At 48.4% G+C, this 27,657-nt stretch overlaps 1 protein-coding gene and 1 long non-coding RNA gene across 2 annotated transcripts; one reads left to right on the top strand and one right to left on the bottom strand.

Moving 5' to 3' along the window:
* Positions 1-9: 9 nt before the first annotated feature.
* Positions 10-25,902, bottom strand: LOC146207570 (atrial natriuretic peptide-converting enzyme-like). The gene is made up of 9 exons (XM_084588655.1): positions 25,827-25,902; positions 23,813-23,974; positions 19,880-20,119; positions 10,583-10,705; positions 9,689-9,799; positions 8,846-8,980; positions 7,906-8,025; positions 5,567-5,689; positions 10-153 (listed from the first exon to the last, which is right to left on the bottom strand). Exons 1-9 carry the CDS (start codon positions 25,900-25,902, stop codon positions 125-127), a joined length of 1,119 nt encoding a protein of 372 aa, XP_084444781.1. The 3' UTR covers positions 10-124.
* Positions 5,552-20,817, top strand: LOC146207571 (uncharacterized). Its single transcript, XR_014703850.1, has 2 exons — positions 5,552-5,728; positions 19,888-20,817. It is a non-coding gene; the product is annotated as an uncharacterized LOC146207571 (long non-coding RNA).
* Positions 25,903-27,657: the final 1,755 nt, after the last annotated feature.

The raw sequence follows: 27,657 nt of genomic DNA, 5'->3' as shown, positions 1-27,657 counted from the left end.
TGCGAGCGCACTTTGCTGTCCTGCCCACGCATCTGGACGCCTGTGCTATGCGCCATTGCTCTCGTTCTTGCTCTCGTTCTTGTTACTTGCCGCCGCGTGATGGGATGTCTTTGGTTGGCCAACTTCAGGGCTTGCCGCTTGTCCGGCCATTGACTGCAAAGCGAAATCACTGGGTAAGTACACGTTGCACCAAGAACGGTATTGTTCGAGCGGTTAAGTACAATCGCACACTGGAGGGAAGAAAATGTATGACGAGTGGAAAGTCGGCTCACTATGTTAGGTGCGCGCTGCTTTTAGCTTCGTCGCCTGGCATCGTCGCAACCTGGCGCTTTAGCGTAATGAGTGAAAAGAAAGTAATGCCCGGAAGTCGCACCTTCGCGGAGTTGGTTTAATGGAGCCACCGGTACCGGAAAAAGCGTTACAGCAGTTGTTTTTTTTTATATATATATATATATATATATATATATATATATATATATATATATATATGCAAACGTTTTACAAGCCGCATTGATCGAGAGACCCGCCGGCGGCGTACAGCTATCGCGGTCTGTTGGCAGCAGGCCTTTCATATGACTGCAATCTGACAGCAATCAATATACGCCATGGCTCTGTTTTCTGGCATCCGTCAGTCTGCGGTTTACGCAAAAATGGTCACCATGCAAACCCAGCCGTCAGCTACAAATGTTCGAAGCTTTCATCAGGGCCTTTCTCTTGTTAGGACCTAGCGGCGACAAAGTCTCGGTACCAAGGGGACGACAGTCTGAGCAGTCGGTCGTCGGCTGAGGTCATTCCCAGAACGAACGGCTCTTCCCGATAGGTCAAACACATGCCCGTAGCAGTTCACGAGCAGAGAAATTGCGCCCATCCTCTCAGCTCTGGGGAGTCTTTCTTCCCTTGGCTTTCGGCACCGTCTTGTTTCGAGCGCAACCCCGGCGTTCTAGCGGCTCCTCCGGAAGTTGACAAGAGAGGAGTCAAGCGGGCGCCGGCGTGCGGCCGTCATCAAAGGTGCCGCGACGACGGCAGAGGTCATTATCTGTTGGTGCTGAGTTGGAGAGGGGAGAAGAGTAAAGCCCCTCAATAAAGCCCCTCAGTGGCTTTGGGGAAGAGGGCTTTAGGTACAGCGGCCAGCAGCCTTGGCCACGGCTGGTCTCCAGAGAGAGCGAGTGCGCGCTCTCCCTCCAGACCGCCGTGCCTTGACGGGATGAAAAGGAGCGCACCCGTCATGCCACCGAGGGGGCACACCTGCGTGCGACAGCCAGAAACCCCCCTCTCTTTTCTCTGCCTCTCTAGCGCAGCCGCTGGCGTGTTGTGTGCATTGTACCGCGCAAATCGGATACATCCATGCTGTCGAGCTGCCTGTGCGCTTGGCAGTAAAGCGCGGCGACATGCCGCGCGTCGCCGTCGCGCGACGGGCTGAGGGCCGCCAAAGCATCGTCGCTGTCGCGTGTCGCCGCGGAAGCAGCTCGCGAGGCAGCCAATCGCACAGGGCTTTAGGGTGCTCAACTTTAACCTTTATCTCGTGTTAGCGCTGTTTTCGGCTGCAAGGTTTGTAGCGATCGTTTAAAATCACGGGGCTTCAAATGATCTATCCTTCAGCTTACGCTGACACATATCAAGAGGGATTGTAGTCACTGGGAGAGGGACAAAGGGATTTTGAAACAGCGGGGAGTGGAAGGCGGGTAAGAAATCCTTTTTCTTATGACACAACTGCTCATTAGCATACAGCAGTAAGGTAAAGCATGCGCAGTGCGACCGCGTGTTTTCCTCTGGGCAACCGCATGCTGGTCTGATTTTCACGTTCTTAGCCTCCGCTTTCAGGCTGGTGGCACCCTTTGCGGTACTATACTTCGTCTCAGTAGGTATCTGCAGCACTGCGAAAGGCAGAGGAGCCCTTGCAATGGACCTTTTTCCAGTAGCGCACCTCTCTTGCAGCCGCCAGGCGAAGTACAATTGACAGGGGGGGTTCTGAGAATCTGTGCAGAAATTCGTTCCTAGTACCAGGGTCGGCTTATTTTTCATACAGAAGTTGAATGCAGGGCTGGTCTTGCCTAGTCTGTGCAGAGAGGCTTGAGTCGTCTGTGAACATACTTGCAAGGGTGGAAGAACGCCAACACAGCGCTGTGTTGTCGTTCCCTTCCTGTGTCTGTGTTTTGAAGTGCGCTAGTTTACTTTCCAAGATGTGAACATACCTTGACTCACTAACACCCCCCCCCCCCTTCCTTGTTAAACCATGACAATGACAACAGGAAGCTGGCGAACCTGGCCCTGTCTACCCAGTTGAGGCAAGCTGGGGGAGGTGGGGACAATATAATGCATCCGTTCCGAAGACCTAGAAGATGCTAGCACTGCAGTACGCAATTATTGTGCAGCAGTTCGTGGCATCGATGAAGCATGGGGTGTCGTTTCCTGGAAAAGCACGTGTAACGAATCCTCCCGCTATTTCCACGTGGCATCCCGGCGAAAATGGCGGCCGAGGAGGCTTCGCGCATGTGCAGTAGCGCTACTGGAAAAAGGTCCATTGCGCTCCTAAGTGCCTCTCGCCCCTGCGCACTATAATAGAGAATTGTGCGTCACCCCCGCCAATTTCAGGGACGAGAGGCGCGCGTAGGAACACAATTGCCTATTGTAGTGCGCGTGATCCTGCTTGGACTGGGGTGCCTCTGCCTTTCGCAGTGCTGCAGGCATCAATTGTGGCCGCCGTTTCCCCTTCGCGGGGGCATGTTGGGTCCCACTCGACAGTTGCGTGCAGCGAGCAGTGTTGCGACATTGGCTCTCTGAGGTGTTCCACGAAAAAGACTGCATGTATTTTGTTTTCCACGTGGCATTAATTTGACCTAGTGGTTCGCGGCTCGTTATAGGCTCAGTGGGGTCGATGCGTCTTGAATTAAATCGACAAGCCATCGCGATCAGTTGTGCTCTGCAATGTGCTGGAAACTGACCACGGCTTTTTAGAGCGCAGCGCTTTGGCGCCCGTTCCTGGGTTTCGCGTCGGCGTCGCCGTCGGTCTCCCCCCTTTTCAGCCCCCCCCCCTCCCCCCCAGCTCAGCCATCCTCTTCCTGCGTGGCACCGACCGACCGCGCGTATGATCATAATACTGATTGCTGCGTGCGCTCCCCCGTTCGCCGCAGCTTATACCCCCGTCTTCTTGTGTGGCGGCGAGGGTGCTCTCCGGTTGCCGAAACGCTGGTTTGCTATCGCGGATCACGGTGCGTGCATCCCTAGCCGAAACACAGTCACGTTCTCTTCACTCGCTAGCGGCGTCAGCGGAATCAGTCAGTCGCTGCTATCTGTTCGTCGCGCAACGTTCCTATGGACCCACGCGCTGCCTTTTGCAACCTTCCGATAACTTAATTGCTCTCTTCATTTCTCCGAGCACAAAACTTCTTTCATTGCATCCAAGAACTGTTAGTGGAGTGTTTCTTGAAGTAATACATATGAATTTTTTTTTATTTTACTTAATATTCGCAATGTAGAGCATAAAGGTCTCCGAACTTCATTGGTTAACGTAATGCTACACTCGTTCTACGAACGTGTAGACTTGACGCAACGCGATTTCCGCAGGGATATCAGTAGCAGGAAAGATAAGCTGCGAATAATAACCGTTTTTGCGCATTTTTTCCCCGGTTATTTTACTTTGATTTTTTTTTTTTTTTTTTTTTTACAGGAATCATATATACAGTTTATGGGGGGGGGGGGGGGTTAAGCAGCTTTTACCCGTCACCCCTTCATCTCTTTGAGAAACAAATGACGTTTGATATAATTTGAGCTAGGTTGACAATACGATGAGATGGCGCCTTGACGCTTTGTAATTGGAGGTCTTGTTACTAGAACAGAAATTGTATTAATGGTTATTGTTTTACTACAAATTAACGAGGTTTGGTTTGGTTTGTGGGGTTTAACGTCCCAAAGTGACTCAGGCTATGAGAGACGCCGTAGTGGAAGGCTCCGGAAATTTCGATCACCTGGGGTTCTTTAACGTACTCGCACAGTACACGGGCGCCTTGCTTTTCGCCTCCATCGAAAAGCGGCCGCCGAGGCCTGGATGCGATCCCGCATTCTTGGGAACAGTAGTCGAACGCCGTAAACATGCGCCACCCCGGCGGGGTACAAATTAACGGGGAAAAATAAAATGAAAATTATTACAAGTGACTGATACTTGACGAAACCAACGTTCATAATGACCCACAATCATTAGCTTTCATCGATATCATGCGCTTTGTAGCTAAGGGTTCGGCGTTCGTTTGATACCAAAGAGACGATAAAATTAAATCGAATTCAATTTTTCATGTACAGTTCTAGCCAAGGAAGCTCTCTTGACATACAAAGTATATAGCTACTTGACTGTTCAGTGCTCTGTGAAAGTTGACAAATAAAAAAGAAAGGCAGAGCTGTCAAACGGTCAAGTAAACCTATCAGCTGCATGTAGGCTACAGATATGAAACTGCGAACGAGCGTCGCGGAAAATATGGCCTGGCTACCGTGATGATTGAGAAGTTCCACAGATGCCATAAAAAGGCAGACCAAGCGATGGCCACCCTCAATACAGCATGGAAACCAATGCAACCTGTTTTAATGACGACATAAATTTATCCTACAAGCATAGCTTCGAGATCTACCGTGCACACCTTATTTGCCGGTATATGAACAGTTCGCGGTAAAAAAAAAAAAAAAAAAGAATAATAATAACAATAAAAAAAAAGAACGGACACCTAAAAAGTCAGCGCAATTTCCAAAAATAAAACCTGACAAATCCAACCCCTATTAAACCAATCTGTCCACTAAAATGAAGCAGAAAGCATAAGGGTTCTAGAATTCATTTCATCTAGACGTGCCATCAGTTTTTGTACAAATAAATCGCTTTCCCATGTGGCGCGAATAGGGCAGGTTGAGAAAAACGCAGCTTATGTCTATTGACTTTAGGCTGATTTAAACCAAACCATGTTATCGACAAGTAAGATAATGTCACCCATCGACAGAGGCCAACAGCTTTCTTTTTCTGCCTGCAGTGAAGATCTACACGCATTTAGGAGGACCACCACACAAATTCCTCCATGACACAGCAGTCTGTAGTTGAAGGCTTTTCTTGATGAGCTCAATAATTCTGGCGCCTGTAACTTCTTTCATGCAGCGAAAGATTAAAACGCTGATTTCGTTTGCATCTGTGATTGGTCAGCGGAGTAGTAGAGGACGCCAGAGACTGCGGCCCCATTGGTTTGGTTAAAAGTGACTCAGGCTATGATAGGCACAGTAAGCTCTTTCAAAGTGCACTGTCACTGCACAGCACACGAGGCCTTTCGTTTATTACCCATCAAAATGCGGCCGGCCCGGCCTGGATCGAACCCGGGTTTCTCGTCTCAGTAGTCGAGCGCCCAGAGCCAACGCGGCGGGGCACGGCCGCATTGTTGCCGACTGCAGCCGCTCGTGCTTTACATACCCTCTGCGCTCAGAGGTAAAGCCCCTTTACTCAGAGGAAACTCGCGGAGCACTTGTGCGTAATTTTGCCATGTAACATAAGCGCGCAAAATAGGCTTGCGACGCATGCACCTTTGACGTGTATACATACCTTTGACGTATGTTCCGCAGTGCCGTTCGTCGCTACCGTCGCGGCAGTCGTTGTGTCCGTCACAGCGCCACAGGGAGGGCACGCAGATGCCGTTGTCGCATCGGAAGTCACCGGCCGTACATTCTGGACGTGTGGCAGCGGGAGAGATAACAGACGAACTCGGTGAGAAAGATATATGTCGGTTTTTTTTTTCTTTTTTTCACTCTGTTTCATGTCATTCAAACGTAGTCTTCTGCTCCTGCTAGTATAGAGCTTCCTTTACGATGTGGATATCGAAATGATTGTGGTAGCTACAACCGCTTGCATCAGGAAAGCGCCGGTTACACAGAATTGGAACCAAATTCCATACCACGCTAAATTCGTGATACAGTCAATTACTTTAGGACGGCGCGATTTCTTGGGGCAAATTATCGGCATTGCTGGATTTACGAAGCTCCATGTGCCGCGCAGGGTATTCTGTTTTGCAATGCAAGAAAAAAAAAATTTCTTCACTTTCTGCCCGCGATAGAATCTCACCAAAAAGCCAGAAAAGCGCACCTTGCTGGTCTCAAGTAGAGATATGGGACAGACCTGGTTTCCGCAAACAAAACTGCGGTCGATTTCCGGTGAGAGTAGCTAGCTATACACCAGCCTGTTTATACAACTGACGAAAGGAGCATGCATCCACCGGCACTAACGAAGGCATGGGGGACATTTTTTTGTTTTTGTTTAGTGTTGACAAACGTGAAATAGTAATGAGGTCACGGAGACAGTTGATTAGACTAGTAGAAGAAAAAAAAAAAAGACAACTACATCCACCAGTGCGGGACTCAAACCCGCGATCCGAACAGCCACCGCCATAGTTGAGTTGACAAGGCACGCGGGACACGAAATTCGGAGGTCATGAATTCGGGTACCCAAACTGGGGCATGCTGTTTGTTTTTTTTATTTTACTTTCCTAATAAACTATATCTATGGTTACAGTATCATTTCACATTGACCATCAAAAGAAAAAAATACTGAAAAAAAAAAATACTGCCTTGCTCGTAATCGAATTCCTGAGTAGATGTAAGCATGGAATGGTTGCTGGCTTCGTGGCGGCCTTATCGCTTTCTTGAGCGACCGTATAATCATGGCATTGCAGGCAGCGGTGAGCAATTTTCTGCCGTGGCGCATAAGACGCAACGCTTTCCGCAAGATATCATTTCCTTTCATCAGGCTTCATATTGCTCCCATGCGCGGAGAATGCGTAAGCGTGACAAATTTCGGGAGAGAGAGAGAAAACTTTATTTCAAAAAGAAAAAGACAGCGTGACAAATTTCGGGTTTAGCGCACCTCAATTCTGAAGTCACGCGCGGGTGTCCGGTCTATAGTCAAATTAGGTTGGACACCAATATTAGTGTTGCGCGGACGAAGTAAAATTTTAAGGCTGGGTGGCCCAAATTTGCCGGAGGTCCACCTAAATTCGTAAGGCACTACTGAATCGGAACACCAATTTTGGTCAAACTTCGGGGGTCCAGAGGGATAAATGTTGGAGTTGTAGACAGACATTCTTGGGCATATGCCGGTCTCTTACGAGGGTGGAGAATTTGTCTCGTTAAAGGCCCGTTTTACACATGCGACTCGCGGAGGTTGCGCGACCGTTTTGGTCGAAAAGAGACTTTCCCTGCAATGGTCGAAAAGCGACAGTCTCAGGTCGTTCGAGCACTGTTCGATTTTCCAGGTTTGCGACTGCTGGTCCCAAAAAAGTGAGCGGAAGTTAGATTTTACTCTTGTGGTGAACAGTCAAGATAAGCAAGTCTCGTTCCGAACGAGTCCAATTCGGAAAAGCGACCCGCGGGTCGCATTTGCAAGTGTGAACATTGGTCGAACTGGGCGGCTTCCGGTCGCACGCCTGATCGCGACTTGCAAGCGTGAATGGGCCTTAAATCTCGTGAAGTCTCGTTCAGTGCTAGGTTAACTGCTTTCGGGTTTGGCACGATTTCACCCCAGTGTGATCACCGCCAACGGAAACTAAAAGCATTTCATGCTTAAAAAATCCCCTGTGCACTTTATTTTTTTATTTATTTTTTTTTAGGCCGTGGCTGTTGGCTCCTCTCGTATGTATCGCATAATGAGCCCCTATTTCCCTACATTTTCTTGCTGATTATCCATTCATAAATGCTATTCAACCATTTCTGCGCGCGACCTTGTGGGCCAGTTTTGACTGACCTCCCTGTATAACTCAATGCAAAGGGGATGCTTTGTTTCAATGAACGAACTCATCAGCTCTTGAAAAACAAAGTTAATGAATCCCTAAATAAATCAACACAGCTGGAAGAAGAAAACACTGTCGAGAGTAGCGATGCTGAGGCACTCACTCCTGTTGGAGCAGTCCTGCTCGTCGCTGCCGTCCCGACACTCGGCTTTGCCGTCGCACACCCAGCGCTGCGGGAAACAGCCGGATCCGTCCCGACACTGGAACCGCCCCGTGCCGCACACTGGGAGTGAAAGATGGCGCGGTATGGGAGACGATACGCTGAAAGATTTGAGACAGCATGGCCGGAGTAAACCGGTCACTGTAGTTCTTTTAGCAGCTGTTTACTCCGTGCAAACTGCCCGAAAGGTGAAAATGTTCATCTACATACTTTGGCGCACTTCTTCTACTAAAAAAGAAAATAAATAATAAAGAATGCGTTTCTACTCCCTTCGCTTCTGTAATGTACTAGAACTTTAGTATTTTATGGCCTGCGTCGTTCGCGGAAACCCTCATTTTTTTGGAATGCAGTAGTGGGTGACGCCTCACTTTTTCTACGCTCATGGCCGTTGTTCCGCAAAAAAAAAAAAAAAAAAAAAAAAAAAAAAAAAAAAAAAAAGGGGGGGGGGGGGGGGAATCGCTAAGAAAAACGTAAAGGTCTCATGAGCTTTTATGTGTAAATCAACGCTGTGGGCTTTTTGAGGTACCCCGTGAATACGGCCTCCACGGCTGGGCTTCAGTACAACTCGTGCTCGGCAGCCGGAAAATAAGTGCACGCTGCCCGAAGACGCATATTCGGTGTCAGAAACTATGCACTACCCCTTCATTATCATCATCATTAACCATGACGAATGCCATAAATGCTGCGCTGCATAACCATCGACAGCAGTTTAGGAATCACGCGTGGGTGTCCGGTCTACACGTGACTTGAGCGGTGTATCGCATCACAGACTGGGTCGACTATGGCGCACCTGGATGGATGGATGGATGGAATATAGGAACGTTCCCTCTGAAACGGGGTGGTAGCAGTAGCTATCATGCTCATTTTTTCAGATCATTTTTACCTGGCTTTGGCGGGCAGTGCCTCTCGTCGGCAGCATCCTGGCAGTCAGGCTCTCCGTCGCAGCGCCACGTATTCGGGATGCAGCGGTAGTCACAGCGGAACTCCTCGTGACTGCACACCTTCGACGCGCCCCGGCCTAGGAGGAGACGGGAGGAGGGGTAGAGAGGGGAATATGCACGGGGATGTGGTTAGCGAATGAGGATGTGTTAGCGCTGTACTGGTGCCGCTGTGTTTATTTCAGGGTGTCAGCTTTTAGTCGCCCAAACTTCAAGATCTCAGTCTCGATGATTCACGCACTGCAGTCCAGCTGGGAATTTAGCTTCTTCCTCTCCGCCTTTATTATATAGGCGTTCGGTACATCCATTTTTCGTACTCTTCAGCAGCACCCCGGTGCAACAGTGCACTGTGATGACAAATATCCGAATGGAAGGCGACGGAAGCAGAGTTACGTGTAGAGCATTATCCGCTAGGGAGAGGATGAAATGAAATGACCTTGGATAAGATATCAAGCTAATAGTTGTTCTCGTGCTTAGTACCACTTTAAACACAAGTCGGAGACAAATTTCGATTCATTTCGCTCGTAAAAAAGGGGCCCGTTAAGTTATCTGTTCGGCTGCTTTCCTCCAGTCCTGCGCTCAATTGTTTTCAGAGCGGATCAACTTCACCAGTCTGGCGGAAGCAGCCGCACGGCGTTAAAGCTGCGTCTAGAAATTACAAAGCATATATATCCCTAATTCCGATGTTTACGGTTTTGGATCGTCTCCGCGCAAGGTGCAACCGAGAGAAGTCTCCGCATTGGCTCCCCGCCCCGTGCTTGAGGTGTCGTCCAGGTGTGTGGACATACCTGTGCAGTTGGCCTCGTCGGCGGCCAGCGGACAGTCCCGGACGCCGTCGCATCGCCACTGCTTCGGGATGCACGTCAGGTCCGGGCACTGGTGTTCCTGGCGCATGCACGCTGCGAACAACGCCCACTCCGTTGGCCCCGTGAAAAATTGTTTTGCGCGCCTAATTGAATACAATGCACTTTACCGCATAGAGAAAGTATAGTTAACAGTACATCAACACTTGGTTATGGAGATGAGCGAGAAGACACTTTCCATTCGCGTCAGAAACTGCGTTATTCAGTACCTTAAATATTTCCTCTTGGGCGGGTGTACTTATTTTTCTATTACTCGCTGCTCTGTCTTACCCCAAATTTGTTAAAATATCCTGCACAAAACGGTGGTTTCTTTCTATCAAAATCTTGGTGTGGGCTAGTCGTTGGTTCGAGTCTTAAGTAAAGTAGCAGCAGCGCAATAGAATCAGGGAGGGAAAGAAGAGGAAGACACAAACGACCCCAGTCCCAGACCCCAGTCAGCTCCAGTGTCGTTGTGCCTTCCTCTTCTGTCCCTTCCTGTTTTTTGCGCTGCTACTACTTTTACTCAAGACTTCTTTCTTTGAGATACACAAAACGGGAGGTGAACTGTGCGCTCATGTTGAGATATATTACGAACGTAGCCAAAATGTGTAAATAATTGCCATTCATGTAGTTTTTAATGCTTCCTTTCGCGCTTCTTGGTGTATGTGTCATTCTTTCAGCTGCTTTAATCACTCCAATCCCAAATCAACTAGCCCAATACCAAAAGCTCTGTGCGCGTTTTCTCAGGCGAACGCGTTTCTCTCGCCACTAATAAAGCCACTAGTACGTCTCCAGTGCGTCTCGGGCACCTTCTCATCAGCATTGGTCGGCATCACTCACAGGCGCTTCTGGCGAGGTTCAGGCAGACGCCCGGGCTGTCCGAGTCGGGGTAGCGGCGGCAGTCGAAGACGCGCGACAGCGCCAGCGTCGCTGGAATCAGCTTCTGGCAGTTCTCAGTGGCCACTGCACAACAACGTCATAAGCCGTCAGGGAGTAGGGAAGTTTGCGGTTCAGCGAATAGTACGCGCACTCACAATTGGTCAGAATAAGGCACATACGTCACACAACGGCAACGTAGATCGGCCAGCCACAGCCATTTTTGGCTCGTGGAACCCTAACAGCTATCAATATGTGGCAGAGAACCCCTCCCTTACTCTAAAAACAAGCCGCCCATTAAGTCTTCGTAAATCGTCATTCATATGCCCGCATGAAATCTGGAGTGCTACAGCATTCTACATTATTGGGCCATATTGTGTTCAGTCTATATCAGCGATATAAGCACAAACTTTTCTCCGCAGTCTGAATACGTGCAGATCGTTGTTTGATGTATAGACAGATCACTAACCACAAATACAAACTGATTAGATCAAACTAGTAATTTATGTGAATAGCAAACAACGGAGCATATATATCGAAAATGAATGCCGTCACGTTTACCTCGATTAAACTAGTGCCCTGTAATTATATAATAAACAGCATCCAGGTGGACTTAGTATCCAAAATGAATTAAGTGTTCGTTCATCACCCAGCCCGTCATAAAACCTTCACACTGACACGCCCTTTAGCAAGAGAGCTAAAATGCTTGACTTCATTAAGCGCAACTTTCATTCGGCTTGCACACCGAATAACTTCCTGGTTACACTGTGTTAGTTCGCTCATAAGTCAAATATGCATTTCATATGAATTCCACACATCACTTAAATCTATTCAAGACAAAGCTCTCTGATTCTTCTTCTACAGACACCTTGCGTAACTGAAATAAAAAGGTCATTTAACTTACCGCTTCTCGACAACATAGGTTGCTCCAACTCTAGCCCTTCTTTCACATGCTTTATGATATACCATTCATTATTTTCTGAGGTATACAATGTATCAGGCATTCAAGCAGTTCCGCCCCACAAAAAAAAAAAAAAAAAAAAAAAAAGAATCTTTACCTCGCCGCATCTTTTTGTCATTCGTTACTGGAATCAACTACCGGAAGACATGGCTTCAATAAGTTACACCGTGTACAATTGCTGATTGCCAAAATGTCTCCTGGTGTAGAGGAGCAGCACATATGTCTGTCTGAAATGCTGTCTTTATTTCTTGTGTCCAGTATGTGAATTTTCACTTTTTTTTTTTTTTTTTTTTTTTTTTTTTTTTTTTTAACGCGTTCTGGCCATCCTAATACTTGATCGATCTCCACTTACGTTTTTCCGTCTTGCGCTGAGCATAAACAAGTAAATACGCAGAGAATTGTGGATAAAATTCTAGTGCCGTGCTAAAGCGGCATTGCACAGGTTCTGCTCTTCTGTCGCATAGCTTTGCGTAGCTGGCTGAAATGAGGCACACATTTGTTACCAATTAAGTCTCTGTTTTTATTTAATGACTGTGCGACTGCAGCGCTATACTGTTGGGGGACTTTCCGTGGCCAAGGCGTGGACGCTATAGCATCGGAGGCGATTTCGCTCTATCAATGTCAAGGTTAGTGTCAAAGGGTATATGGTCCAGGTCAAAGGTCAAATAATGACTGACCCTGATCATGACCATCGCGTAGATGCGAAGTGTCATGACTACGCTTGGCTAACTGCTACCGTTTCGCACATGGCTCTACAGCATGGTCATGGCTCCACAAGCAAGACAAGCTTTTTCTTGGAGTAGTAGCCTTCGACTTAGTGCTTTCGCTCTAAAATAAATAAATAAATAAAATATAACAGACATTCAGAAATGAAAATATTGCACCGAACTGCGGATAATGGTTTTCATGGCGGTACTTCCCCTAACAGTTCTGCTAGTTTTATATAGTGTGTTCGCATTAGAAGCCCATCGGGAAGAAAAACCGGTGTCCGGAGTAGTGCGCCACCTGGCAACCATGGCAGGTTGAAATGTAGGTTTCCATTTGTAATGAAGTGGAGGAAGAGGCCGGAATGTAACTATATACCACAGGGAGAACCAAACTATGGAAATGAGTGCGAATGATTCAAGAAAATTTAACAAACCAATCAGAATCAGATAATTACAAAAGCCCTGGTAAGATTTTTTTTTTTTTGCCGTTCTGCGGGGGGAAAGGGGGGGGGGGGGGGGCTACCGAATCTAAACCTTTACCGCTCTAAAGTGTGGGAAGTAATAGTTTTGTCCTCCTCGTCCTTTACTGCCCTGGCGAACATAATGGACCCTTCTCGGAGGTCCGAAACTCGTGAGAACAACGTGCTCCGCATTCGAGTATGTCTTAGACACATCTCGAGATACTCAGAAATGCTGAATAGAGGAATAATTGTTGCCCGCGCATGAACTCGATTAGCGTTTGTTTCGCTAACCGGTCACATCCTCGGACGATTGTCTTTCCCGAGCCAGAGCGAAGTCAGAGCGGGCCCCAGTGAGACACGCCCCCCTCTCCTTCCCTATAGTTTGTTTGCCTGTAAGAGCTGCGGTCACTCCCCGCGGCTGACGGTGGCAGCATCTAACTCGCTCATTACAAGATCATCCCTTGTGGTTATCGAGGTCGTTCGCCGCTCGCGGCGGAGACGTGTCGGACGAGCGGCGGAAAGGCAGTCGGAAAGAGGCCATGGGCACGTCCGTTGTGCGATCGATGGCGACACGGAATTCGAAAACGATTATTTCTGGAGACGACGTCCGACCCGACTACTGTCCCCCGGCGGGTCACATCCACCAACCGCCGAACGGCGGTGCGTTTGTTCCGCTACGGCATTGAATTGGTCTGTTCGGCAAACGATCGCTTGTGTGTGCTCCGCCAATAGGGGTAGTAGAAAAACAAAAATATACATATAATAGAAGAGGGCCGAAGGAAAGGCGTGAGGGACGAGAACCATTGGTTACTGAAACAAGGCAGAAAATCTCGTCTGTCGCGAAAACAGGCGCGCGCCTCCCTGACCTTGTTTTACTAGCAAACCTATAACTCAGCGCTGCACGTTATCGGCGTGTAACTGGGAAGGAGATTCGATCGCTCATGTATTTCGGCCGTTTCCAAAACGCCACGGCAGGCTGCGTCATCCTTGCATCTCCTCTCTTCATCCGTGTATACATGCTCCCAAGAGCGCGTAAAGTCTACCCGTCTTTTGGGCAACGCAGACCATCGCGATCGACCTGCCCCGGCCCCCGACAGCTTTCCGTGGTTCTCGGTCATACGCGCGGCATACATGTGTCGCGTAAAACCGACACGAGACTCGGCTAAATCGCGGTGAGCGCATGCGTGCGCGAACTTCAATGGTGCTCGCGCCAGATTATGTCGCGGGCTTTTCCCGTGCTTGAAAGCCAATCTGGAAACACGATGTGCCCTAGTTTAACCGCCCAAGTCCCGGACTTGAGGAATCTTGAAGAAAAATCGACGATGGTTTTGTAAGCAGCCCGTGCAGTCGCGGAGTTATAGGAAATGCGAAAAGACGTAACGTTCGAAAATAAATGGCGGAAAAGTGGGCTTGTCGGGAGCTGAGTCCTGGTTACGTGCTTCCTGCGCGATCAGCGTATCTCTCCATTTTTTTATTTTTTTTTTTTTACTTGCGGATACGGCTTTTTTCCTTTCTCAGATAGGGCACCCAAGTAGAAGGAAATGAAGGAATCCGTTTTCGTTTCCCTTGTCCGGGAGGTTATCGCGGTCTTGGGCGGTGCAGAGATTCTCGTAAATGGTCGTGTGGGTCCGGTTACGTGTTATGTCAGGGTTTGCGCAACTATAGTGGGCGAGACTTTGGAATTTCCTTTTCGTCTCAAACGCAAGCTGTTTTAAGCTGAAGCTTCACATTCTAACTACATTGTATCTTCCTTACCACGTTACGTTTCTTCAAGGTCGGCTCTTGATTGTTTCTGTTAAAGTTATTTCAGTCTATTTTCCCATTAGGAAGAGCCTTCCTATATAAGACTTACTGCACACATCATCTGCATTTTTTTGTTTGCTTGGAAAACGAAACAGCCATTGGTGGGGCAGTGCACTGCCGAATTACTTTGTATTTCATTACTTTATACACAACGCGCTGGACATGCAAAGTGCTTACATAGTCAATATATGTGAGTAGCCCAAACACCACTTCCGTTCTAATGGATACCAGGACGGCGAACAGCATTCACATGATCGTTTCACCGCTTTATTTTCTGTTCACTATATTCTGGTAGTTGGGTCTGTGACACTTGAACACGGTCGAGCCAGTTGTGTAAACAGAAAAAGAAAATGATGGTTTTCAAACTGAGCACACGGATGAAAGAGGAGTTCTTTCCGTCTGTCGCCCGTGACCAAGTGCCTTTTCCGTCTGCGATTCGTCGCTCGCACGTCGTAAACAGCTCGTTTGTTTCTGCCTCCGGCTGTTCTTTATCCTGCTCATTACTCTCGCATCCCTTCACGATTGCTCCGCTGACCCTGCCTTGGAGAAGGCTGTGCGCTCAGCGGCCGAAACTAGTCCAGGAGGACGACCCCCGCTGGCAGCGAATTCCCACACACTCTCGCTGACGCAACGACCCCTATACACGGCGTGCCAGAATAACCTTTGTATGGATATATATTGATAAGGCTGCGTTCGAATTACGTGATTTCTAACTTCTCTTCCCGTCCCGGTTGGGAGAGCAAATTAAAAGGCTGCCGGTCACGTCCGATGCTGCGGCAGTTGTATATATACGAGCAAAAGCTTGGGTGGCACACATTTTTGATAGAACGTGCTGTCAATGCTCCTATACGCACAGTTCCATGAGTGGGCCCATCCGAGTGAGAAGTCGGCCTGGGCCATGCTATTTCCCTCTACCCAAATACCCACTCACCGTAAATTGGCACGATGCCATAGTACAAGAGTGGCCAGACAGCAATATGCAAAAAGCCATAAAAGAATTCGGCAGTTGAATGCGACAGCATTGTAGTTATCCGGGTGAAACGTTTCCGATTGAAGCTTTCTACGTGCATTTCTCTCTGCTGCTATTGTATTCAGTGCGCGTGCTTGTGTATTCGACATAGACTGTCGGTGCTTCACGCGGCTTCTGGGAGCCTGTAATCGCCGAAACATTGGTTTGAAGGCATACATTTGGCGATACTACAGCTTTTGTTAAACAATATATAGCCCAAGGGGTTTGCTTTTAATTCCTATAACTGGCTTGCTTGATGCACTCCTGGAATAACTAAGCTTGAAAGGGCGAGGAAGGGTGAGGCCGAGCTTTCTTGTCGCCTGCAAGTTTGCAAACGCTAGAGATGCGAGACGATTTCCGTTACAGGGCTTAGAAACGAACACATTGTGCTGCATAATTTTTGTTTTTAATAAGGAGTGTATGCACATATGTCGTCAGTTCGAACTTTTATCGCGAGCTAGCTTCCAACTTGGCTATCGTAGATGCATGCTGTATGCAGCGAGGAATCACTATCCGGAACGCTGTACGACGAATAGGTGCACCATACTTTTGTAACAACTGTCTGGGAAACTGCCGCCACATCGAAGTCCGAAAGTCGTGAAAGTCTACAGACGAACCACATGCTCAACTTTGTTTGAAGGGTCTGAAAGGGCGATGACCTCAGTCGCGTATGGGTCTGTGTAATAGGTTATAACGCCGCAGCTTTTGCGTCACACGGCCGATTGATGACTTATCTTTAGGACCATCTCTCGGGCACAACGCCGACCGCTTTTCTCGTAAATTTTCTTTCGTTGTTCGTCACTAAAAAGCGAACTCCCTCTTCAGCGTTTATATCATCTCGCGTTGATTACTGGCTTAAGGTCGTCATACCCTGTTGCCGCATTAACGTTCTTTTCAACTCCTTTTTACTGAAAACATGCACAGAATGGAACCGCCTTCTCCACTCCATTGCCTCAATTGTGGACGCACCATCTTTCAATCAGCGCTTAATGACTACATTTTGTAAATGCGCCATAGTTAACAAATTTGCACTTTGTACTTTTGTATATATGTTTCCTCTTTGTTTAATTGTACCCACCCCCTCCATAACGCCCTTTGGCACTGATGATATCGAGATAAATAAATAAAAAATAAATATAAGAAGTGTGTTTTTCGTCAGAGGCCACAATTGAAAAGGAGAGCATGTATTTTTTTTTTTTTCTCTTTCGTCCAACAAAGCTGATGTCTCATTGAATGCCACTCCGCGATATGGCGACAGTTCACAATTACTGCCTGCGTGCGCATCTTTTCTAGAACATTAAAGTGGAGGCAGAAATATGATGGAGGGGGCACACTCTGACATAGTATAGTAAAGCGCGTACGAAATAAGAATTCGCGCACAGAGCTAAGCGTATCAGTGATCTATAGTTTAGATGTGTGGGACTGAGGGTGGTTCTTGAACCCTACCAGCCAAGTACTAGCCCATCAGAATGCCCTCTTGAAGTATATATATTGTACATTTCTGTGACCCCGCCGGGGTGGCGCAGTGGTTACGGCGCTCGACTACTGTTCCCAAGGACGCGGGATCGAATCCCGGCCTCGGCGGCAGGTTTTCGATGGAGGCGAAAAGCAAGGCGCCCGTGTGCTGTGCGATGTCAGTGCACGTTAAAGAACCTTAGGTGGTCGAAATTACCGGAGTCCTCCACTACGGCGTCTCTCATAGCCTGAGTTGCTTTGGGACGTTAAACCCCACAAATCCAATAAATTTCTATGCGTCACGACTGTATGCGCCTTGTATGTGGTAAGTGCAGCCGTAGTCAAAAGTTTATGAAAAGTGATATTAGCAAGAAAAAAAAACCAAGAAAACTTATTTCGGTGCCATGTTCACAAGCAGCCTGGAGTATAGATACATGCATATACTAATTCTGAAGTGCAAACCGCTCAACGCACCTCGAGCAAAGCGATTTGTATGCAAAGGAAATAGATTTATTACCCAATTAGGTCGCGTTTCGGAAACGTATATTACTGTAGGTGAACACTGGTTCTGACGTTACTTTATTATTTCGTTTAAAGTTTATGTATTTGTCTTAAACTCTTTTCTCCGTCGTTTGTGCATTCTATAGAAAGATTGGACGGGCACTGTCTTTCCTTCGGTACTTTGGCGACGTCATATCTCTCTCTCTCTCTCTCTCTCTCTCTCTCTCTCTCTCTCTCTCTCTCTCTCTCTCTCTCTCTCTCTCTCTCTCTCTCTCTCTTTTTTTTTTTTTTTTTTTTTGCCGTCGCGCATTCATGACAAGACGAGAGAAGTACAGCCCGTCGTAGTAAGGATGCTAGGGTGCCCTCAAATCACAAATGAGTATATGTATATGTATGTTTTCTTTCTCGAGGCCCGTCGCTGAGCACTGGAACTATTTTTGTTCCAGCTGTTATTTTTTCTTATGTTTTGACGCTGAATACCCGAGTAGCGTGGATATAGCAAGAGGAGCACTGTTTCATGACGTACCTGCGTTGATGCACGCACTATTGAAAATTCGAGGGTGCAGCGTGATGACCCACAAATGCGGTAGTCATTTCCCCCATCCTCCTCAGCCCTGTCGCGATGCGTATCGGTCAGGGCCTCCGCGCCATTTTTCGACCATAAAGCAGTGCACACACTGCGATGAGTCGGAAGTTTCGGCCGCTACGCGAACTCGGAAAGCTGTATTTTGCATGCGTAGGCAATGCAATTCACACGATGCGGCATTACCAGATGTGGTGTAATATGACTCCTGCAACACAGGAATGTGCCCCCAAAATAAAACGGAGCACGGGCCTGTGGAAAAAGTGCTCTCCTTCGTCTGGGCTGCAAATGAGGCGAACACCACGAGTGTCAAGCTGAACATTCGGGTGTACACATGCGCATCCGCTTGCAGAGCGCGCCTCGATGGATGGAGGCGAAAAGCAAGGTGTCCGTGTGCTGTGCGATTTCAGTGCACGTTAAGCAGCCGCCGGTAGTCGAAATTTCCGGAGTCCTCCACTACGGTATCTCTCATAGCCTTGGTCGCTTTGGGACGGTAAAGCCCATGAACCAAACCAAACCAAACTTGCAAGTTACACGCACATCTTCCAACCCCGAGTTCGGTTCATGGTAGCTTCATCTGCTTATGCGCCATAAATCTGACACACACACACACACACACACACACACACACACACACACACACACACACACACACACACACACACACACACACACACACACACACACACACACACACACACACACACACACACACACACACACACACACACACACACACACACACACACACACACACACACACACACACACACACACACACACACACACACACACACACACACACACACACACACACACACACACACACACACACACACACACACACACACACACACACACACACACACACGCACGCACGCACGCACGCACGCACGCACACACACACACACACACACACACACACACACACACACACACACACACACACACACACACACACACACACACACACACACACACACACGCACTCGAACCAAAGCGGGTACTCGGTTTTATCAATGGCACGTGCTCCGAGGGTGCCCCGTCTCCTCCCCCTCCTTCTTTCGCAATTCTCAGGGCTTATGTTGGGCATGGAGCACCCAGTATTCCCCCTGTGCTTCAAAAAATAGCTTTGGTCCGTCCCAGTCAAAAATCGCAGGTACGTATCTACCGTCGACATCCCAACGTTCACCAAGATTAGAGTGAAAACGGACCTTTAGGCGTTTACAAAGCACCACGTTTATAGGTCTATCCACTCGGGATCATTACAACTCTCACGTGTACAACAATAGTGGCCTCAGTGATTCGGGATCACTTGAGTCACAAAATCTGAGTAAGTCCAAGCGATTTTTGCTCCGAATGCAGTAAAACGCAATAAAGCGTAGGACTCACGTGAGATGATGACCGGATCTGAAATTGCATTAGTATGGGCAGAAGTGAATGCTATATGTGGATGCGAAGCACAGCATGCAGGTTAGGGCTCAAGAAGTTTACAGCTAACGAAACTGCCATGACCTCTGGGGAGATAAGCAGTTGCTGGCCCTGGTGGCGTCTATAGGACGAACAATAAGCTATTAACGACGCCCTGCAGCTTCTCTTCTCCACTTCGTACACCTTTTGAGTAGAGTTAATCCGAACACCACGAGTGACGTGACTGCTCTCTAAACTGGACATTTCGGATCAGAGTGCCAGATTTTGATGCGGGGTTGCCATTGGAAGTTTAACGAGTGACGCGATAAAAGAGCAAGAATCTCTGCCGTAGGTAACGATGAATGTCCTACCTTTGCAGAACTTCCTGCAGGGCAGCAGGGTTCGACCTCCGCGGCACGGCGGCTCTAGAAGGGCGCAGAGCAGCTGCTTGAGCCTGGGATTGCACTCGGTCTTGAGCATGAGCGCGAAGAAAAGCAGCGTCCGGTCGAGTGACATGCGGTCCCGGTCACCCACCAAGTTGGGCAGCAGCGTCGAGTTGTACGGCAGAACGTCGTCGCATAGCGAAAGCTGCCGCGGCCGGCACACCGCAACTGCAACGCCGCATGTTTGCACGCTCATCCACCTGCACGTTTGCCTCCAATACCGGGAGGTCGTCAAAGCGCTGTCAAAGAAAATTTCTGTCTTTTTTTTTATTTTCCCCTCCTTAGAGCCTATGTGAAGGGTTGTATTGAGGAAGTTCTGGATGGTTTGTAATCATGGGTGAAAATTCGAAACAAGGTGTTAATTAGTGCATATGCGAAGCGGTTTTTCGGCTGACCATTGACACATTTCTTAGATCAACTTATCCGCAAGGACATTTTAAAACTTCTTGTCCTTACGAGTTGCATAAGTAGATCGCTCAATTGAAGACGTGAATATTCTTTTTTGCTAATTCATTCCGACCTGTTAACTCTAAAAATAGAAGATATGAGATATGAACTTCCCTTATTAACTGAACTTCGTAGCGTGTAACGAACGAGTTGGTATGCAAGGCTTGTTCAGGCTTCTTTGGGAACTTTGCCCGATATTTTTATGCTCGTGAGGCACTGGCTGCCAACAGGCTAGTGTCGCTTGGGCAGGGCACGAACTTCCCTAAATATTTTAAAAATTATATGTAGCCATCTGATCGGCGTTACGCCCAATCTATTACCTATCGATAGGTAGATCTCACTCATATATCGAAGCATCCGCGCATTAGTGGCCCATTAGCCACACACCCTGTTCGCAAAAAAAAAAAAAAAAAAAGAAATCACCGCAGTTGCTATATGTAGCCATGGTGTAAGACAACGCTAGATGGGTCTAAAGTCGGATCTAGTCGCGTTACGATTAGGGAAAGCGGAGACACCATCCATCTCAGTTTAGTTTATTACTCAAAGTAAGACGGTTAGCTAGGCAAATTGAGCATGAAGTATGAAAAGGGAGAAGTAACGTTTGCCTTTACGTTATTAGCTTTCCATGCATCTGTTAATAGTTACGAGACAGCAATAATCCTCCATCGAAGGTTTAACTCCCCTTACCCGCTGCTGATTAAAAATGCAGTCAAGTATGTCGTGTTCTTTGACCACAGTGCGAAAATAAAACAGAAGAAAAAGATCCAATATTCATGACTACAGACAAGCCGTAGAGCTTACAAACAAGCAGAAGTAAGCTCCTTGTTGCGATACCATCGTCGACACACTGGCACGTCTAAGAATAATCTGCCATCGAGTTATGCTGGCTTATCCAAAATAGCTAGCAACGAGGTCTGCCAAAGGATCACGAAAACCCGGACCTTGGATTTAGTACAGATGTTCTCTTGATATACCTGGCTTCCACATATTTTTCAGACAGTTGACTGCGTTGGTCTTCAGACTTTAGTCTTATACGCAGCGTACTAAGGGGTTGGTGCTTCAGGACAGTGAAAGAAAAAAAAAGAAAGAAAAAAAGTAGGGGAGGGAATATAATAGCACAAGGGTCAAAATAGTGCGCGACAACCATCTGGAGCAGCTTTCGCCCTATATATACGTAACAGGGGTTTCTCCTACGACGTTCCGAATGGGCACATCCTCCGCCACTAGTCTGGTAACGTGACCATCGTTAGACAGGGTTCCGAGAGCTAGCCGCCGCTATCTGTTTTATTTAAACGGCCAACATAAGACAGCACCGACGCGCCCATCGAAGCAGATGAAATACCAGGGGCCAAGAAGCGTCGCGCGAAATGGGCATATCGGCAACGCGGCCCGATTCTCTCCGCATTTTAAACCGAGCGAAACTAAACCGGAGCCGACACGCTTTCGGCGTCGACGGCCCTACGGGGTGTGCACACAAACGAGTTGCTGCTGCTTCTGCCGGACGCCCGTGTTTTCTCTCGGTCAAGGGATGCTACCACGCGCGGTGGCGCCCGATTCAGGGTCACGTTCGCAGACGCGCCACTACTCTCCTGCCAAGAGGAAGGAGGGGGCCAGCGGAGTTTCATTTCGGTGTCAGGTCGCTTGTCCCCATGTCACGTTCAGAACACAGAGGAGTGGAAGGAGAGAGAGAGAGAGGGGGGGGGGGGGGTGCGTTTGAAGACGCTGCCGGTCTGCGCCGGCCAAAGGCGATTAACCTGGAAGCGCGACTGACAGGGGGTATATCCAGGAGCTCAGAAGCTTATAGCACGCTCCCGTAGATCGAGGTCCTCATTACACCCGCACGTGAGCGCGGTCAACGGTGTGTATGTGTACAGTAGACAGCGTCGAGCGGGCGCATGCACGGCCAGGCTGTCATCGGAGATGTTCGCTTTCTGGGTGGGGAGACGAAAACAGGCCCGCGGTATACGAACAGCCAAGCAGGCGCGCGGAGCGGCAGCGGGGTGGGATCGCGGGTGCATCTTCTTTTTCGTGCGTGCGGTGAAAGCGCAAAGGGGGTGCGCTGCTCAGCTTAATTCTCCGACAGCCGCATAGTAATGACGGCCCTGTCCAGATATAAAATAAACAATAACGGGACGCCACCATGCGGACGGCTGCGACCCCGTTCCCGGCTGGTCTGCCGCCTGAGCGCATCATCGGTCCCGTTTTCGCCTTCTTCTGCGGCCCTGTTTCCCTTTGGCGGCAACAGGTCAAGCCTCCGACAGGTGGGCCGGAGCCGAACGTCCTTGGCTAATGGGGCACGCGTCCTTCGTGTGGCTCGACTTGGCTGCTGAACCGGGTTCAAGGGCCTCGGTAAGCCAGATGAGCCACTGACATGCATCCGAGCCAGGGGGGCGATCGCAGTACTCTTGCTTGGAGGGCCCAGGAGGAAAGTAAAACAGTGGACTAATTGATGGTTCGACAGGGAGGATGACCAGACTCGCGATTAGTATAAGTGCACACTCGCGAAACAGATCGACTCGCCCTTTTGTTCGCCGTTCTCGGAGAGGCAACGGCGCCTCTGTGGGAAGGGAAAGTCCGGTGCTGGTGGATGTGCACGGGTGGCTGACCTTTCCCATGGGTGGGCTGAACGTACGCGAAACGATCGCACGGCCTCGGTCGGTGCTGTCTGCGAAGACACGTTAGGCAGAATGGAACGGAGAGCCCAGATTGTATTAATGGGGACTCGTTGGACGCGAGACGGGCATTTATTGAAGACCCATGCGCAGCTTCACTCAAGCGCTGGGCCACCTGACACGGTATGGGAAAATTGATAGGTCGAGTCGAATTGCGGCCAGGATAAGCTGTACAAGACGAAAACACATATGCCTGCATCTTCTGCAGTGCTCGTATACCCTGTGTAAAGTTGGTCTTCATATAGAGTTCGAATCACCGCTGTTGACGTATGACTAAGATAAGAACAGGTCATCGCCCTCCGCATTCTCAGAACAACAATAAGAACAACAAAATTATGCCTTGTCGACTTACCGAGCACGAGACACGATACCACGAATAGGCTAGAAGGAAGGGTCACATTTATTTAAGCAAATTTGCATGCGCCACTAAGGTCTCTGCGCAGTTGCCACTATATCAATTTGTTTTGTTTTAAATGGGTTAAACACATTTGCACTTCACGACTGCATGTGCACAAAGAAAAGCTGACTTAACGATAGGGACACTGCAGAAAGGAAGGGCGTATCGGTTCTACTTTTTTCTGCCTAACTTTTGGCTCCTCCGTCCTCGCAGACTTTTTCGGCGTATCACCACGCAACGCTTGGAAGGAGCCGTCTTGACAACGTATCGTGCTACGCCGCAGCACAAGCTCCACACACCTTCGATGATGAAAAAAAAAAAAGAAAAAAAAATCTGTTCATATACCTGTTCGGTAGCGGTCGTCGGACATCCAGGCCGTCCTGGGCAGCACGGGGTGTCCGTAGAATTTGGCCACGTTCCTGACATGGCTACGGCTGGATGGGTAACGGCTCGGCACCACAAAGGGAAGCCCCAGGCCGTCCAGCGCGTAGAGAGAGTTGTCGGAGCCTACGTAGGTTCACCACGTACTTCAGAAAGGGAGCGCCCTGAAGTTGTTCGCGACTAGGACGCAGCACTGCCGTATACTATAGACAAAAATGCGGACGATGCTCGCACTTTGTTTCTTCTATACAGTTGAGACTAATAATGCGAAAGCATTATATCCCCACTAGAACAAAAGTCGCCGGTAGAGGCTGCATCAGTGGAACGAGAATCACAAGCATACCACTGGCGGGTGATGTAATTGGAAGGGGAAATGTCCGCTCTCTGATTGGTCGGCCGTAGCATCACTCAGCACTTTACAAAGCAATGGAATGTAAGGTATAGAGTTTGTTGAATCATTACGCATACTCATGATTCGCAGTCATAGTCGTGACTTAGTCATTATGCAGCGTAGCATGACTCAGCACTTTACAGAGCAACGTAAAGTAACGTAATGATCGCGCATTCTCACACGCCTTCAGTGTCAGCGCTGAATTTTATCTTTGCTTCAGAGCAAGTCTATCTTGTCACTACTTGTGATCTGTGTTGCGCGGGTAGTCGTGCTCAATAAGGTGCTCTATTCAGAAAGTAATTATCTTATTTGCATCGGCCTTACGACGCATACCCAATTAAAATAAATGCAATATGAGTGCTCTGCTGCTTACTTTGGTTTCAAGACGTGCTGTGTGTGCGTTAATGTTTTTGTTCAGCCGCCCTTTTGTCCTTGATTCATTTATTTTCGTGCCTAACTTAAATACCCTATTACGCTAATATCTGAACGTCTAAAAACGGCAATACTTTATCAATAGCCAGTTCTATAATCGAATACAACTCGAGAGAAAAAAAAAAAGTGGCATATCCCCCTCAAGGGTGTTGACCAATCCTCAGGACACGGTTAATCGATTAAGCCGTGGTGGCCTCCCTTTAAAGTATAGCCACGCCGTGAGCTGTTCCGCTAACTGATATCCAATGGATTCACGTGAATCGGCTGACGACATTGGCTGCAGGGGGGCCCTTTCAAGGGAAAACGCAGCTCTTTTGTTTAGTTGTGTTCTTAAATATTTTGGCGCATTTCGGCTCCACCTGAAGGCCCTTCAGCGGCTCCTCTTACGGATGCTAATTCGCATGCATTCAACCCTCACCGACACCACGTACTCTACCGTTCACTTAATTACCAATCGCTTAGTTAGTATATCTGTAATTTCGCACACAATCATTAGTATACATAAGATACCGCATTATGTGAAAGACACCCCCCCCCCCCCCCACACACACACACACAGACACACACATACACGCACACACTGTATGTAATATACATAATAGTCCATCTAAGCCGGCCCATGGGCAGCGTGTCCGACTAGCAATCTAATGGTCCTTCGGTTCGATTGCCGTCGCACTTTTCTTTTCAGCGCAATCATTTGTTTTGTATACCTTTACACGTATTTTTGACGTTCGAATAATTTCAGTGAAGTTGCGATCTCAATTGTAATAGCAGTCATTTTTCAATTCCACCGCGCCTCGATTGACGTTCATACCTTTTGGGCAAATTGCATGCCAATCAAGACCTTCGCTACACGTTCTGCGCTGAATGGGAGCCTTAACGCTCTCGCTCTAAAACGTGGTGCTTGTGTTTGCACGTGCAGATTCCATACTCGGTAAAGCTGTCCTTGACCTTCTATTTCTTGTACCCAACAAATGGGATTTAAAATTGCTTCTTCTGCGCCATACAGGCTACAGCTAAGAGGAGTTAAGGCTCAGCTACGCGTGTCCCTCTCAATTTTGCTGGTAGGAAGAAAAAAAAAAGGCAATCATGATGTCCTTTATGTCACTGTGATTCAGTATTCCTTGCTTCGAATGCGGAATGCTAGTGGCTCACCGCTGAAGTATGCAGAGGCTAGGCCGGCCAACGCAAACTGCAGCAGCACGGGAAACGCACGCCAGCCTGCGTCCATGTCTGGCCCAGTTGGAGCGCTCTCTTGGCTGTGGTCAGAGTTACGTGCAGCGTCGGCCTGGGAGCAATGAGCGTTGGGACTTTTTCCTGGCAAGAGAAAACAAACAGAAGAAAGTTGACCGCGAGCTTAGTAGTCCAAGTATTTTTTTTTTTTCTCGGCTACCCATAGAAGCTCAGTCACCTTATGGTGCAGCGTAAAAGTGATACAACGGTATTATGGCGAGAGGAATGAAGAAGCAGTTGTCATTATCTCGGTGTATATTCTCAACTGCGCTTGGAGAAGTTGAGTAGAGGCAGAATAACAAAGAATCGCCGCAGTGGATAATTGAGGGCTAATTTCGACTATCTTGCGTTTGCGCGCGCAGCACACGGTCGTTTTTAATAGAGAGATTTAGCACACCGTGATCCGCCACCGCACGTTCCATTGCGCATGCCCAGATCACTTTCATGTCGATAGATGGCGCCACGTACTTGATGTCGGCACATTGACCTGGCGCATCGGAACCAATCAGCTTGTACGCCCCGCCCACGAGCGGTAGAGTGTCACGGTGGCGGATCGCGGATCACGGTATGCTAAATCTCTCTAATGTCACTGAAATGCGGCCGCCGCAGCCGGGACTCGGTACCGCGACCTTGTAGTTAGCAGCCGATACCTTCAGGACTAACCCATCGCGCCGTGTTCACTGCATCTTCAATACGAGTCAATGCACTTTCGTTTGCGCTTGTCTTTATTATTATTATTTTCAGCTGGGAATATGCTTCTGGCGCATCTTAAGAAAGTGAGAAGGAGAGAACAGAAGTAGCGAAGGATGGATTCAAATAGTAAACAGTGGTTTGTTAAGTTTCGTAAAAAAAAAAGCGTTGACAAAAGTTGCAAATTTTCGTATCGTCGAAGATTTAGGCTTCTTATGTCAGGTCACCGCAGTCGAGATGCTTGTCTGATGTAAAAAGGTTGAAATACATACATATGCGTATATGTATGTATATGTGAGTGGAGTTGTACTGGCGACAACTCCAGACACATTCGTTCCAATCTCCTCAATTTGCCCACATCTTTCACCCCACGGACTTCCCACCATATTGCACCACATGCAACGCCACCCCACCCACCCTCTACCATTACTTATGGGAATGCCCACATCCCATCCGCGTTCCTCCCGTCAAACACCCCACCCCCTCCTCCTGGGAGGATGCCCTTCTGGCCACGCAACCTGCAGATCAGTTGCGGCTGGTCGAGCGGGCTAAGTTAGAAGGAACAGCCAGAGGGCTCCTGGACTAAGAGGTCCTCCTGGGAGTGTTCAAAATTTTTTTTAAATAAAGTTTTTTCCTCTTCCTTCTCCTCCTCCTTCTCCACCTCCTGAATGTTTGCCCTTCAAGGTGTTCGAATATATCCTTGGTGACTTGTCTGACCGCCGAAGAATTGATGCGTTTGAATTGTGTGGCTGGCTGAGACTCTTGAGAGTTCCTTGGACTGCAAGAAGATCAAATCAGTCGATATTGTCGACCATAAACCCTGACTGCTCATTGGAGGGTCAAATTCTAAATTTAAATCTCAGCTACTTTGGACACCTGATGAGAAGAGAGGAGTCGCTGGAGAAAGAATTGATGTTGGGAAAGGTTGAGGGTCACCGGAGAAGGGGTAGGCAGCGAACGCGATGGGTAGATGGCATCCTCGAGGCGTTGCAGATAAAGTTATGTGATGTTAGGAAGATAGTGAGAGACCGGAAAGCGTGGCGTGATATGGTCCATAGGGTCA

Source organism: Amblyomma maculatum, chromosome 1 (assembly GCF_055883805.1).
Source record: "Amblyomma maculatum isolate TAMU_Amacu chromosome 1, ASM5588380v1, whole genome shotgun sequence".
Lineage (NCBI taxonomy): Eukaryota > Metazoa > Arthropoda > Arachnida > Ixodida > Ixodidae > Amblyomma > Amblyomma maculatum.
The sequence above is the reverse complement of the archived record's forward strand: the minus strand, read 5'-3'. Positions and strand labels throughout refer to the sequence as shown.

Excerpts from the sequence above, each read along its gene's own strand:
- LOC146207570 (XM_084588655.1), bottom strand. The coding sequence starts at position 25,902 with ATGGACGCAGGCTGGCGTGCGTTTCCCGTGCTGCTGCAGTTTGCGTTG. Across the intron at positions 23,975-25,826 it reads AGCCTCTGCATACTTCAGCG|GCTCCGACAACTCTCTCTAC; the intron begins GTGAGCCACTAG and ends GAACCTACGTAG. Across the intron at positions 154-5,566 it reads CTGCGGAACATACGTCAAAG|TCAATGGCCGGACAAGCGGC; the intron begins GTATGTATACAC and ends TTCGCTTTGCAG.